The sequence below is a fragment of the Mesoplodon densirostris genome, chromosome 13 (assembly GCF_025265405.1).
Source record: "Mesoplodon densirostris isolate mMesDen1 chromosome 13, mMesDen1 primary haplotype, whole genome shotgun sequence".
Taxonomy (NCBI): domain Eukaryota; kingdom Metazoa; phylum Chordata; class Mammalia; order Artiodactyla; family Ziphiidae; genus Mesoplodon; species Mesoplodon densirostris.
In genome coordinates this window covers 68541443-68556828 of record NC_082673.1, presented here as the reverse complement: position 1 = coordinate 68556828, position 15386 = coordinate 68541443, and the positions used below count along the sequence as shown (strand labels likewise).

At 33.7% G+C, this 15386-nt stretch overlaps 1 protein-coding gene across 3 annotated transcripts in view; it reads left to right on the top strand.

The window, feature by feature from the left end:
- Positions 1-15386, top strand: part of CSMD3 (CUB and Sushi multiple domains 3) — a 1097518-nt gene that overhangs the window by 367263 nt on the left and 714869 nt on the right. For all 3 annotated transcript variants that reach the window (XM_060116495.1, XM_060116494.1, XM_060116493.1), the window contains exon 6: positions 274-386. In XM_060116495.1, coding sequence (XP_059972478.1) covers positions 274-386 — 113 coding nt within the window. The remainder of the gene's footprint in view (positions 1-273; positions 387-15386) is intronic.

Below are 15386 nucleotides of genomic sequence, written 5' to 3'. Positions count from 1 at the left end.
TTCAATAAATTTTGGAGAATCAAAATTATATGCAGTTTACAGTTGATTTTACTAATATATGCAACCTGATTGGAATAGCTTATTTTGGAATTACACTATTCTATGATTGACTTTTCTATGCATAAAATAACTATTTCACTTGTGCTTAAAAAGTTAGCAAGGCAAAGTCATGAATATTGTATACAAGTAGACATTTTTGGGGGTCCCAATTCAGTGAAAATGTTTACTACTTAAAAGCTTTTTAAATTTTTTTTGTTGTCTTCCATAATTCAGGTTATCTGGAATGAATATACCACCACCAATTATCAGCAACAAAAACTGGCTCAGACTGCATTTTGTTACAGACAGCAATCACCGATATCGTGGATTTAGTGCTCCATATCAAGGTATATTTAATGAATACCTCTACCTCTTTTTATGTGTAAAATGATTTTGGTATACACAACTGCATTTTATGATAGAGGCAAAATATCTTTAGCATTAACACATGGTAATTTGAATAAACAAAAATGGTCATTTTCTTGCTGAGGCAATATTGTGATCATAACTAAATTACAGTATAAAAGTTAGTTGAGTTTTCTAGTACACTGTCCAGAATAAAGAATATTGTTAACCTCTAAAAGGTCATGTGTAACAGGTGTAATATTTACCTTTAATAAAGTGCTTCAGTAGTAGAACATACTACCTAAACATGTACCACAAAACACTGCAGAAAACTGCAGTTGTAAACAGGCTCTTCATCAATTGAAATCCATTTCCATATACAATGTTTTTGCAAATGTTACTTTCATTAACTTTGTTAGGATTATTATCTACAGGTATAAGTTTTGAATAAGTGAGATAGTATTTGATATATTAACTTGAAAAAAACTCTGTTTAGAATTTGGTTATTATGAAAATGGAGTATTAATAAAAATGTAGCTTCTACAATGTTTAGTAATATTATGTGGGTTTGGTGCACTTATTCTCAGACTACTTGTGTTAATAATTCATTTCATTCTTAGCAGTGTATCAGCTACTGTTCAGAGAATAGTGAATATTGCCACAGTTAAATATTTTCATTTATCTGGTTTTTTTAGTGCTTTACTTTTTAATAATCTTCAGCTGAAGCACTTTGTAAATTGAATATGATAACTTTAGGCAGCTTATAGTTAATACCTAAAGTAGTATTAGACTACATATTGTTTTCTGGAATACAAATTTCAACAATTTATACTTTGGAGGCCAGTAACCTTTCTACAGATGCCCTATCAATACGTTTCTCACAGTAATAGCAACAGATTAATGTGATTGTATTTGTAATATTGTATTGGGTATCACTGTAATAAAAATTCCTAAGATTGTAACTTAAAAGTAATGATTTTAGACAAAGTCCATTGTAGAAAAAAACTATAATTTCTATTTGTAAAGTAGTTAATTCGAAAGGAAACATGAATGCAAATTTGCTTTTAAAGCTATGCATTGTATTAACATCTCTCATGATAGAATATATTGTCTATCATCATAAAACATTATATTAAAAAAAATTAAATGTTTATAGAAAAACTTATTTTCCTTTATTTTATTAAAAATAACTGTTTGGGCATAGTAACTCGAATCTTATCAGTTTCAACCAGTGTCACTTTTAAATTTGCAATCATATTTTACTGAGTTCCCATTTAAAATTCTAAAATTTTTGTGTAGTTCAGAAATAAGAGGACTTTTTATTGAAAATAATTAGCTGTTGTAGAGCCTCTTTATCTCTGGGTTCACCCCTTTCCTTGTGGAGTTTTCCACTCAAATAACTTTATGGTTCTGATTCCCTCTTCAATGAATTAAGGCAGATGGCATGGCAGAAATTCAAAAGGCTATCATCTTTGACTCATGTGGTGATCCTTTCTGTTTGATTCATGGAATCTTTCAGTAAGACGTCTTCTACTCTTTATCTGAATAGAAATAAAGTAGCAGTTATTTTATATTTAAATATACAGCCGGGAGAGAAAACAAACAAACAAACATAGATCTCTTATCTTAAAAAATAAAATGGTATTTCGTTTGTTTTATGCAGTATAGTTTCATGAAACTGATATCTTTAGATGGGTTGTTTTGCATTATAAGATAGTAGTACAAAGCTGCTAGTAGATTTGTGTGCTTAATTATCATTTTCAGTATTCTACTGACTAATCTTAAATTGACTTTTATAGTATTTTCAAGTTTCAGTTTGATTTTCCTGCATTGCCTGTCTGGTTTTAGCACTGAAGAATAACATATCAATGAATTTACTGTAGTAAAATAGAAGGGAAGTGTTTTATGGGGTATGAATTATTTCTATTTTCAGCAGGAAAAGGAGCTCAAAAGAGGGTAATTTTGGGTGTAATCTGTATCTTCACACTGTAGAGGGAATAAAGTGGCCTGAGAAAGTGTAAGCTATAATTTTATAATAAAATCAAGGAAAAGTTTTAATATATAAAAACACACCTTTGCATTGTATCCTTTTAAAACTTGCCTGATTCAGGCTTGATTTTTCTAATTGCATTATCTCCAAATAATATTTTACCTAAACGTAAGCTCAGTTGGAGAAGCAGTTCTTGAAACTACAAGCAAATAAATTTTGATTAACAAAAACTCTACTAGGCTAACTTAAATAGCTATAAAATTTATAATTCTGACATGCTGAATACATGCCCTGGCATGAACTGATAATCCTGCTTTTTAGATTGTTCCATGCTACCATATCATTTCAGTGGTGTCTAAATTATAACTAATTCAAGATAGAAAATTTTGTGGAATATACTATTCAAAAGTCACAACCAAGTCTCCATGTAGCACAGCTTCCTAATAACTCAAATACTTATTGATTACTCAGTAATTATTATTGATTTATCTAGTCTTTTGAGTTCATTTAATGTTCTAAGTTTCCAAAGATTGATGACTTTCACGATAGAATTTTTGCTTAATCTGTATTCTTTATAAAATACCGTGAAAATTAACTGAAAACTCCAAAGGATTCCTAAATACCATTAGCTATTTTTTATAGCTTGTCCCTTAATTGATCCCGTAATTGATGGAGTAGGCACATAGACACAGCAACATGCTTTCCCCCATAGGACCTCCTTTCAGTTGTGTTATAGGCTGGCTTCTTTATTATTTTAGATATAATTTAAATCGGGTTAAGTAGAGGTTGAGGATAACACATTAACAAATATAATATGTTCTGACTCAAAAGTACTGAGAAAAATCATGATTTAAATGAAATGACTTTGAAACAGAATATGTTTTCCCTCCCCCAGGTCCCACATTGAAAATATTCACATGTATCTAAAATAAATAAAGTGGCTCCTGCACCCGCCAAGTTTATTTATACTGGAAATCTCTTCTTTTAAAACTCTATTCTTATCTCTTCTATGCTTTAAAATGTTTCCTTTATAAATTTTCAATTCTCCCCCAAAGAAAATCACTTCAATGTCATTTTACTATATTAGCCTTTGCTTTTAACTAAGATTCCTACATTCAAGTTCCATTAAGTCTCTTCTGATGAGAACTTGAATAGTGCTACTTCACATATAAATAGTATAACTTTTCATTAATTGTGGTATTTGGAAGTTCTCTATTTATTGAAATCCCTATATTATTGTCACTTGATATTTATTATAAACCTAAAATCTATTATTTTCCATCTACTTGAATAATTGATCAAGTTTTCTTAATTTCTAAATTGGAAGGAGATTTTCAGATGACAACTGTCCAATAGAGAAAAATTTACCTTTAGATGGTGTTTATTAAAAAGTATTATTTTTATCCATAAAGATCAGTTATTCAAGTGTGAAAATTATTATGTTTTTCATTTTAAATTATTCAGCATATACTTTTTTAATGTGCAAAGATACTACAGCTGTAGATATTTATAAAATTGTTTTTGGCATATAAGTTTAGGAATTACAGCATTTAATCAATTCCAAATATCTAAATATATGAATATTCCTATAGTATAGATTAAGCCTTCTAAATCCTTATAGATTTTATAACATTTTGATTTTTCTCTTGCATAATTTTGTTGATATGATTCTTATGCAGGTTAACATTTTAGAGACAGTTTCAATTTAACAAAGGTATGTCAATAGTAATACAGTGTATTTTCAATTTATGTAGAAAAACATTTCATATAGGGTCTAAAAGAGATTATCATTTTGGGGTCAGCTGTGCCTCTTTTTGGTAAGAAAAACACTTAATGGACAAAACTTTCAAATCGTATTGAAAATTCACTGCCATAAACCCCAGTTACACAGAGGCCCTTGCTTGACATTTTAGACGCACATAATTTAAGTGGGAAATAACTTCAGACTAGTTACTCTGTTTTTTACAGTTGGAAATGTTTTGACATAAACATGTGTGCACTGTTACTGAAGAAAAATAAATAAGATTATCAGGGATGCAATGTAATATAGTGGGAAAGAATAGGATTTGGGGGTCAGAAGATGAGCGTTGAACTGCGAAGTTACTAACTGCTGTCTAAGTTGTCTTGAGCCTTGGTTTCCCAAAGAATAAAAATAGTCACGGTGGCTAGACATGTTATTGTTGTGCAAATCAAAAGGCATTAAGATTTCTTATAGTAAAAATCAGACATGAATTAAAAGATAAAGCAATAAAGATGCTGTTATATGAAAGAGACAATAAACCATATGGAACGAGTGAGAAACACCCTGTCTAACAATGAGGTACAAATAGTTAAAAAATTGTGACCAAACATAAAATTTAAATACAGGAATCACAATTAAAAGGGAAATGTTAGATTTTGTATTTCTCCCGGTCACAAATGAGGGTGTCCATATTTCTCCAGGAAAAAAGCACTTATCCTTAGAACCGAAATTTAAAATAGGATTTTTGTTAAAACTGTAACTGAGAAACAGTTTCCTCTGTATAACAGAATTTTAAAATCATAAATAAAATCCAAGTTAAAAAATAGAGCACAGCATCAAAGCAGTCTGTTTAATTACATTTTTTTTCTAATTTTGTTTAGATACCAGTTTTTCTTATTGTACCTTCATATTTACATTGTTTAAAAAAAGGGAGGGAATCATATTTCACTATCTAATCATGAAATCTCTCTAATTTTATAACTATCAATGTGAGTCATGTTTATGATTTCACAGTTGTAGGTGGGAATGTGATATAATAAGAGAATATCAAACCTTTTGGTTTGGACAGTTTAGGTATAGTTTACTTTCATGGGAATGTAGCACATGGCCCAATAGGCTATTTCTGATAAAAAAAACAGTGGACACAGCTTTGTCAGCACCATTTAAGAAATATTCAGTGAATATATGCATATATATAATAGAAGGTATTTTTATTTTTTTAATTAATTAATTTGGCTGCGTTGGGTCTTCGTTGATGCGCACGGGCTCTCTCTAGTTGCAGTGAGCGGGATCTACTCTTCGTTGTGGCATGCAGTCTTCTCATTGCAGTGGCTTCTCTTGTTGTGGAGCACAGGCTCTAGGCACGTGGGCTCAGTAGTTGTGGCACACGGGCTCTAGAGCGCGGGCTTAGTTGCTCTGCGTCATGTGGGATCTTCCCGGACCAGGCCTTGAACCTGTGTCCCCTGCATTGTCAGGAGGATTCTTAACCACTGTGCCACCAGGGAAGTCCCTATTATTTAAATTTTAATTGAATACATTCTGGGGGAAAATTCATAAGCTAAATTTGAATCCTTATCTCAAAATCTCCTTTTCATACATGGACAAACTGCAGTATTTTAAGCTTATAAAGTAAGCTAGTTATTTTCATTTACTGAGTTTTAAGAGGATAGGAAGTTGAGTTCTATTGGCCTGTAGTGTTTGAAAATAATTCCTAATCTTGTACTTTATTTCCTTTTGATTTTAATAACAATATAACCTTTTTATCTTCAAGTATCCTTTAATGCTAAATAATTACTTTACCCTGAAATACTTAAACATTATTGTGGGATTTAAAAAAAAAATAACTTCTTTTACTTCTGTCTTTATAAATCTATCTGGTCTATGAGATTCATCAACTTAACTAGTATAACGTCTACACAACCGATAGAGATAATTAAAAGAAGATATTTAGTAATCAAAATGGTCTAAGAGTAACCATTGGTCTGTCTAAAACAACCATTAAAAACTCCCTGATAGTTTTAGTTTTTTAAGGAACCTCCATACCGTTCTCCATAGTGGCTGTATCAACTTACATTCCCACCAACTGTGCAAGAGGGTTCCCTTTTCTCCACACCCTCTCCAGCATTTATTGTTTGTAGATTTTTTGATGATGGCCATTCTGACCGGTGTGAAGTGATAAACTCTGTCATACAGAGTGAAGTAAGTCAGAAAGAGAAAAACAAATACCATATGCTAACACATATATATGGAATCTAAAAAAATATGGTTCTGATGGACCTAGGGACAGGGCAGGAGTAAAGATGCAGATGTAGAGAATAGACTTGAGGACATGGGGAGGGGGAAGGATAAGCTGGGACGAAGTGAGAGAATAGCATGGACATATATACACTACCAAATGTAAAATAGATAGCTAGTGGGAAGCAGCCACATAGCACAGGGAGATCAGCTCGGTGCTTTGTGACCACCTAGAGAGGTGGGATAGGGAGGGTGGGAGGGAGACACAAGAGGGAGGAGATATGGGGATATATGTATATGTATAGCCGGTTCACTTTGTTATACAGCAGAAACTAACACAACATTGTAAAGCAATTATACTCCAATAAAGATGTTTAAAAAAATGAATAAATAAATAGAGTAGCTACCAGGAAAAAAAAAAACAAAAAACCTCCTTGATAGCATTTTCTTGTGTGATGTAAATGTATATTTCATAGTTGTGCCAATATAAAATGTAAGGCCTTTTATCATATTAGTTGATAATGATGTTAGAATTAAATTCTTCCATAGCTAACTATATTTATATTTTCAGTCCAGTCCTTCAGATTTATTTTCCAGTCTTATGTATCTCCCAGCCCAAAATTCTGTTCGTAAATTGTGGGTGTGTTTAACAGTAACTGGGTAGTTATCATTTCATTTCAAATGAAATTTGAAATATGTCAAGAAATAGTCACATAAAACAACATATTAAATAATGATTGAGATTCTATTATGAAAATGTCATTATTTTCTAAGGAATTGAATCAGTCTCCATAACCGTGATACTTTAGGGACTCTGACTCATAGTCAAAAAGGAAAATATTACAGATTACTTAAAAAAAAGGTCTATAGTGCTTACATTTGCTAAGTATTCTTTCTTAATGTGTGTAATTTATATATATAAACCCATTATTGCTATATCTTAAAATGTGAAAGGCAAATTATGTTAACCTTATTTTAAAATCTCATGGAATTTGTGAAAATCAAGAAATATCTTAGTTAAATAAATGTGATTTAGATTACTTTCTTCAGATACAGCAACTACTATTAATAGGAGATATTTGATCAAATATCCAGTTTTAATATAGATAATTTAAAACATCTAGTAGGTTTAAAATGTAGTACTTGATGAATATAAAACTGAAAAAAAATATTTTTGTTTATTTTTTTATTTTATTTTATTTTATTTATTTTTTTTTTTTTTTTCGGTACGCGGGCCTCTCACTGCTGTGGCCTCCCCCGCTGCGGAGCACAGGCTCCGGACACGCAGGCCCAGCGGCCATGGCTCACGGGCCCAGCCGCTCCGCGGCATATGGGATCCTCCCAGACCGGGGCACGAACCCGTATCCCCTGCATCGGCAGGCGGACTCTCAACCACTGCGCCACCAGGGAGGCCCAATATTTTTGTTTATTATTTTAATTTGGATTACACATGCCTACTGGTGATGGAATACACTTAAAATTTGACAGTTTCTTCTGGGATAAAAGTCTCTTTTGTGTTAACTTAGCTTCCTTGGAGCAAACGTTCAAACTTTTAGGGCTTAGGTCACCTCCTTCCTTTTTAAAGAAAGCTTCTAGTTATAAGTGATATTCTATGAGGCCTAATAGTAATGGGGTGAAACCTACTAGTTATATGTAAACGCTTGTTCTCATTCATGAATATTAGCTGGTTTCAGTGGAGACACCATTTCTTCGTACCTGAGAATCCTGTAGACATCACTGCTGGTGTCCACAAGGCAACTTATAGTTTGCAGTTTTAGCATGGTCAGTGGTGCACCTTTCTGACTTGACTCCATGATACTTTTTGCTGGGTCTTCCATTCACTCTTTAGGTAGAACTCTTTAAGCCACATATTCTACAATAAATTTTATTTTTCTCTTACCATGATAGCCCCATGGCATGTTCCTGGCTCTCTGTTAACTCACTCATATGTGTCTGCCACCCAAAACCCATCCTTCAACAAAATGTAAAACTACCAACTGGGACATATATTATTCTTAATGCTCTACTGAATGTGGGTATGTATTTAAGGGGCTTACATTTTTCCGTAAATGAATGCTGTAAGACTTCAGAATTAATTCCGTTAGCAAATGGGGCTTAACAAATCTATATAAAAGTTTGTACTATCCCTCACTAACCTAAATCCTCCATGAGGGTTTTTATATGAAGGTGCAGCTTAGACCTCTCATTACTATCAGATGGTGGGAGAACTTTTCTCTTGTCGTGTCCTGAGTTTTCATTAATCATGGCTTTTTGTAAATCTCTATTAACTTAGTCTTCCAGGCTTGCCTTCTGATCTGAAAAAGGAACTGTTTGAAATTTATATTCCATAATCTCTCTCAATGTAGCATGACTCTCAAGATTAATATCTGGGTTGGACTTTAAAAAATGTAATTTTCAGTCAAGGTTGTACAAGAACTCTCCCAAATTAGAGGAATCCAAGATAATCAAAGAATAAGGGAAGTCCACAGAATCAAGATTAATAGTAATAAGAAAAATGTTTAAGATGTTTAAAACATCCTGCCTTTTATTAAGTGAGAAACTGATATCCTCAAGGAAATATACATATTATGTTTCCTACGTAAGCCTGAAATATATTCTGTATTGATTTAATAATGTTCAACATTATTGAACATTTACAGCTGCAATTATTTTTTTAAATACATTGTCTACAATATTTACTGTCTTCATTATCCCAACTAACTTTGGGTTAGCACTTTCCTTTCAGTTAATGTGATTTCTATCCAATACTTTAAATTACTATAATGTAATGAATTAATGAATAATACTTTTTTAGTCTCTAATTGCATGAATTTCTTATATTTCCAAGTATACAAAAAATTAACAAAGTATTACAAAAAATTGCCATTGTTTTAATAGTTTTTTCTTCTTTTGACATTCTTTTATGGTAGTACCTCATGGTGATTCAATACTATTCCATTTAGCATTCATTTGTATATGAATATATATGATAGGGTTTTACTCACAATAAGGAGTCTTAAATGTTCACATTTACTGTCTCTAGTGAGGGCAGTTTTGTTACATCACCTAAAGAATAGCACATAACTGGGCTTCCCTGGTGGCGCAGTGGTTGAGAGTCCACCTGCCGATGCAGGGGACACGGGTTCGTGCCCCGGTCTGGGAAGATCCCACGTGCCGCGGAGTGGCTGTGCCCGTGAGCCATGGCCGCTGAGCCTGCGCGTCCGGAGCCTCTGCGTCCGGAGCCTGTGCTCCGCAACGGGAGAGGCCACAACAGTGAGAGGCCCGCGTACCACAAAAAAAAAAAACAAAAAACAAAAAAAAACCTCAAAAAACATTATACTATTGATCTAACAAAGAAACAACCATTTTGCATTGTTATATGCTCTCTTCCCACAAAAAAAATACAAGTACTGTTTAGAGTTTCTATAACTAACATGAGCCTCCAGACTTTGCAGTCATGTACTTCTGTCAAACCTCCAAGCAAATACTTATTTTTCTAGCTTATCAGTATAACAGAAAGCCAGTAAACTCTTTTCTGAATCAGATGTTTAAATAGGAAATGACAATAAAAACTATGATTAGAAAAGTAGGGAGAGGTAGAAATTCCCATGAATATATTTTCCTTCACACAAGTATTGTTCTGGAAAGAGCACTAGACTGGAAGTTGGTAAATCTGGGTACAGACCCATCTCTGTGAACTTGAATGTATTCCTTAACATCTCAGGATCCTGAAGCCATTAGGTAATGGAACAATAAACGTCTTTCTAGTTCTAAAATTTTTGACTTAATTTACTGTTCCCAATGCCAGTAACTCATAAAAGTTGCTACAATTATAGCTTAGCTCCACAGTGTTATGTATATATACACACACACACACATATATACATATATATATATATATATATATATATAATTTTACATTTTCTTGTAGCCACATAAAAAAGTAAAACAGGTGAAGTTAATTTTAATTATTTTTAACTAATATGTCCAAAATGTTAACATTTCAACATTTAATCAACATAAAAATGATAATTGAAAAACAGAATGCAAAATATGTCATTAAGTCTCTGAAATCTAAATGCATATTTTACACTCACAGCACAACTCATACTGATTGTTAAGTTTTCATTGGGAAGAGTTGATTTTTTTATAGACCAGAAGAAACATTTACTTATACTTAAAATAATAAATACTTTGTTAGCCATTATGATTTACTTAGGCTTCAATATAATTCTTATTGTCTGAATTAAATATTCAGATAAACACATTTTAATGTTACATTAGTGTATGCTTCCAATACTTTGCCTACAATACTGTATCTTACACAATGCAGCAGTTAATATGTAGTCTACCTATACAATAAAGTTGCATTTAATGGATAAAATATTTGTGATGCGTATTTCTAAATGTAAATTAAAACTAATTACAATGAAATACAAGTGAAAATTCAGTTCTTCAGTCTCACTAGCTACATTTCAAATGCTCAAAAGCCACAGGTGGCTAGTGGCTGCCATATTGGACTGTACATCCTCCACAGTCTTCTTTTGGCAGCTGTTAGTGTTCTGCAGTTATAAAAAATATAGGAAATCTGTTCAAAAATCACAGTAAATACAATGAGAGAACATGATATAGTGTCATTTTTATCATTTTCCCTCAACTTTTTGTTGTTATTATCCACCAAGATCTGCCTTATCTCGGAACTTTAGAGTCCATAATTAATTTTTACAATTATGATTTCTCTCCCCACCATATGAACTTTTAAGTAAATCTATAAAATAAAAGCATTTAACAAAATTCCATCTTTCCCTATTTAGTACTTTTAGAAGCATTAATTTACTTGAAAACCAGTTTCTTTTTCCCTTTTTTCTATCTTTTCTTTCTTTCTTTCTTTTTTTTTTTTTTTGGTGCCCTTTAACGTATGTTCACTCTGTCGGACGTGTAGCACAGATTTGTCTTTTCCTACCACAAAGATATTGAGAAGATTAACCTCATATTTAAGAAACAGAATGAATAGTTCTGATTCAGTATGTTCTGATTCTCTACCATGGGCCTGATTTCATACATTCTGTTTGTTTCATTTTCCTTGTAAATATATTCATTGTTTCAGAAAGTGTGGTAACTGTATACAAAAAGCAAAGTGTCACAAATGCATGTTAAGTTTTAAGAAGAGCCTCAAATTTCTTCTAGTTTTCACGGACAAAAGCTAATATATATGGACAGAAGCTAATAAATAATTTCAGTTTTATAGAAGAAAGACACCCTCAACATACATCTCCTCCAGGATGAAAACCTAGTTAGGTCCTGTTGTCGCATTAAACCAGTGAAATAAATAGGTCGCTAGAGCTGCTGTAACAAGTTACCACAGACTAATTGGCTTAAACAACAGAAATGTATTTTCCACCATTCTAGAGGCTGTAAACCCAAGATTGAGGTGTCAGTAGGTTTGATTTCTTCTGAGGCCATTCTCTTGGCTTTCAGATGGTCACCTCATGCTATGTCCTCACATGGCCTTTCGTCTGTGCACACCCATGCCTTGTGTCTGTTTCTGTATATCCAGATTTCCTCTTCTTATAAGAATATCAGTCATATTGGATTAAGGCCCACCCTAAAGAACTCATTTTAACTTAACCACCTCTTTAAATAACTTATCTCTAAATACAGTAACATTTTGAGGCACTGGGGTTTAGGACTTCAACACATGAATTTTAAAGGAATATAATTTCGCCCATAAAACTAGAAACACAGTTTCAATTCTATAATTAGAAAACCAAGCCCCAGATATCACTCAAAACAGTAAGTGTGATTGAATGCCAAATTTTTTCCCCCTGTTTCCCATCCCAGGCTTGCTAGCTAGGTACCTGTGTAAAGAAAGGGAAATGTTGAGATTGGCTATTCTGGTCTCTCCACCTTGCATTTTCCTTCTTCCAGACTCCTTCCTTGCTGCTGTTATAGGTTTTTCTGAGATCAAGCAGAGGTAGACTGGAGAAGAGGTAAAGGGACTGGCCTGGACCTAAGTCCTAAGCAGGCTACAGCCTCTCTCATCCTAATATTCAGGCTGACTCTGTCATGGGCAGTCTTGGGGCCTTTTCAGTGATTTCAGGGGGCCTCTCTCTTCTGAAATTCCTTATCCCTGAGGGATTCATCAGTATTCTAAAGGGATACCTCCCCAACTTGGTCCCCAGCCATTGGATACCCTCAGTCTTCTTGTGTTAAGGTATTTTTTACCCCTCATGTGGCCTAATTGGACAGGTCCCCAGATGATGCCATTTTGAATCTCTGTAATCCTTGGTGAAACAGGAAACAAATTCCTGCTCTGAGAAACACAAAAAGATCAGGCTTATCTGAACACAGAAGCTTTCTCTTCTCTTTTACCCTCTAAGATTTCCTCAACAGATGTCAGTTTTAGCTTATTACTGTGTGAATTTGACTTTAGCTTTCTCAGACATGAACAGACACGTCTTTTTTGTGTGCCAACTGCATGAAGCAAATTTCGTAACTGAGTGATCCCATTGAAGCCCAACTCACTAGACCAGCACTAGAAGGTACAGAAAGGCTCTATTCTAAATGGGCTCTCTTAAAGGAAACAATTTCACCAATTTCTTTCTCTCCTGTCTCCCTTTTACATCCTTGCTGGGTCTGAAGAGTACATGAGTTACAAAACAGATAATCCTGCAGTTCCTTTGAAAATGATTCATATAAGAAGCTAAATCTATCATACATTCACTTAAATATCTTAATATCTACTAAATCAATACATTCCTTGAAGCTGAATCAGGAAGAGCCCCATTCTAACCTCCTAGTACACACTCCACACACACATACACATACATATATATGGAAATGTTTACACACTTGCTGAAATCAACCTATGACCTTGTCAGACTATTTAATAGCCAATGGAAACTATATTTATCTTTTTCAATACTTTGTATTATTGATCTAAAGCAAATAGACTGCCAGATATTTCTCCAGCAAAGATGGGTTTATTTGAGATCAGCAGAGAATTGCAATTAGGGTTAGGGGTCTGCAGTCTTGGAGAACCATATGCAAGTCCCTACATGGCAAGGGAAGACCTCTTTTATAGGGGGGAAAAGAAGTTGGAGGAGATACAGTAAACAAAGTATCCATCCATGGCTTTTCATTGGCTGAATCCTTGCCAGGAAAGAAGAGGAATCTTTCTTCTTCCTGCTGGGCTCTGCTATCTTTGCAGTGCATGAGAGTGCCCTCTTCTTATCTCCCAACTGTTTCATTTTAAAAATTTTTTTAACTTTTTAAATTTTTGGCCACACCGCCGGCTTGTGAGATTTTAGTTCCCCAATCAGGGATCGAACCCGGGCCCTCAGCAGTGAAGACACGGAGTCCTAACCACTGGACCACTGGGAAATTCCCCCAACCCCTTTAAATGAAGTTTCTGTTTATTAATTTTTTTTACAGTATACTATTTTTACATATGATTTGCATCTTCTTTTAGTTGTAAAAATTATCTCTCCCAATAATCTATTTCTCACACTGCAATTGAACTCCTATGATTTATGTAGCTCATAAAATAAACATGAAAAGCCAACAAGGAATAGATAATGCAAAATCAACCAGTAGTTGGGAACTTCTGGAGTCTAGGATGAATCTGAGGTAAATAGAAAGCTATGCACATAAAATTTATTTGTTTGTTTGGCACTGGTATTAAGCTGAAGATCTAAAGTTATGTATTGGAATCCCAGTTATGTCACTGTGTAATGGTATATTATACAGCATATAATGTTTGTTAACTGTAGAAAATTTGCTGAATATGTTTGAGTCTTAATTTGCTCATAAAGAAGCTGAAGGAGATGGATTGTATAATCATCATTCTCTTTTTTGGCTAAGTTTTAAAAAATCTTGAATGATTTCATTTCTCTTTTAAATGGTAACTCTTAGTGAATTATTTGCAGATGACAAAACATTTGAGGGCATGTTTATATTTTAGATTTTTTTTTACAAAATTTGTGTATATGGTTATGAGAATAAATGTTAAGAGGGGCTGTTTTGCAGCTCTGACTCTAAAAAACAATTAATCAAATGAACTTGATTTCTATATGGTCTTAATTTAAGTTACATAGTCCATGTTTTATGAATATGTCAGTATATAGCATATATCTGTCCTGACATGATTATATTCATTTATACGTTTATTTTTAATAAGTCCCAGGGCATCTAAACCATGGTTATGTAGCCATAGTTTTTTGTTAACTGTGTGACATGGCAGTTGAAGACCAGACTGAGGAAACTGATGACTTGTCTTTTTTTTTTCCTGGTTCACAGTGACTCAGTAGTACTTGCTGAGGGGTTTATTTTGCCATCTGTTTCTCTCAATCTCTGTTGATTGATAGATAGATAGTCACTGGATGCAAGTTAAATTACTCATCCATGGAAGTTTAAGCAGGGCACCAAATTTATCTAACATTATCAAAATGTTTGACATTTTTTAAAATTAAATTACTTAAATCTTTAAGAAATTATTCACTAAATGTTGCCAACCATGAATAAATACTTTAATAAGCAAATTAAAAATGTGGCCTCTGATTCGTTTACTTCCTTTCCCTAAAATTCTGCATAAGAATTTCCAAAATAATTAAAGTTCCTTCTTGGTACACAGATTTTAATTTTTAACTTTCTCCATTGAGTTATAGTATTGATTCCACAGCTATTAAATTACCTTGCAAAAAAGACACTAACTAAATCTAGTGCTAAATATTCTGAAATGGAATGATCTTTCCACAACTACTGACTAGAAGTAAAGGAAATGAGGTCAAGGTCCTTTTTTATGACAATGTTATTTTGAAAATAAAAGACCCAATATTGGGCTTCCCTGGTGGCGCAGTGGTTGGGAGTCCGCCTGCCGATGCAGGGAACGCAGGTTCGTGCCCCGGTCTGGGAGGGTCCCACATGCCACGGAGCGGCTGGGCCCGTGAGCCATGGCCGCTGGGCCTGCACGTCCGGAGCCTGTGCTCCGCAATGGGGAGAGGCCACAACAGTGAGAGGCCCGCGTACCGCAAAAAA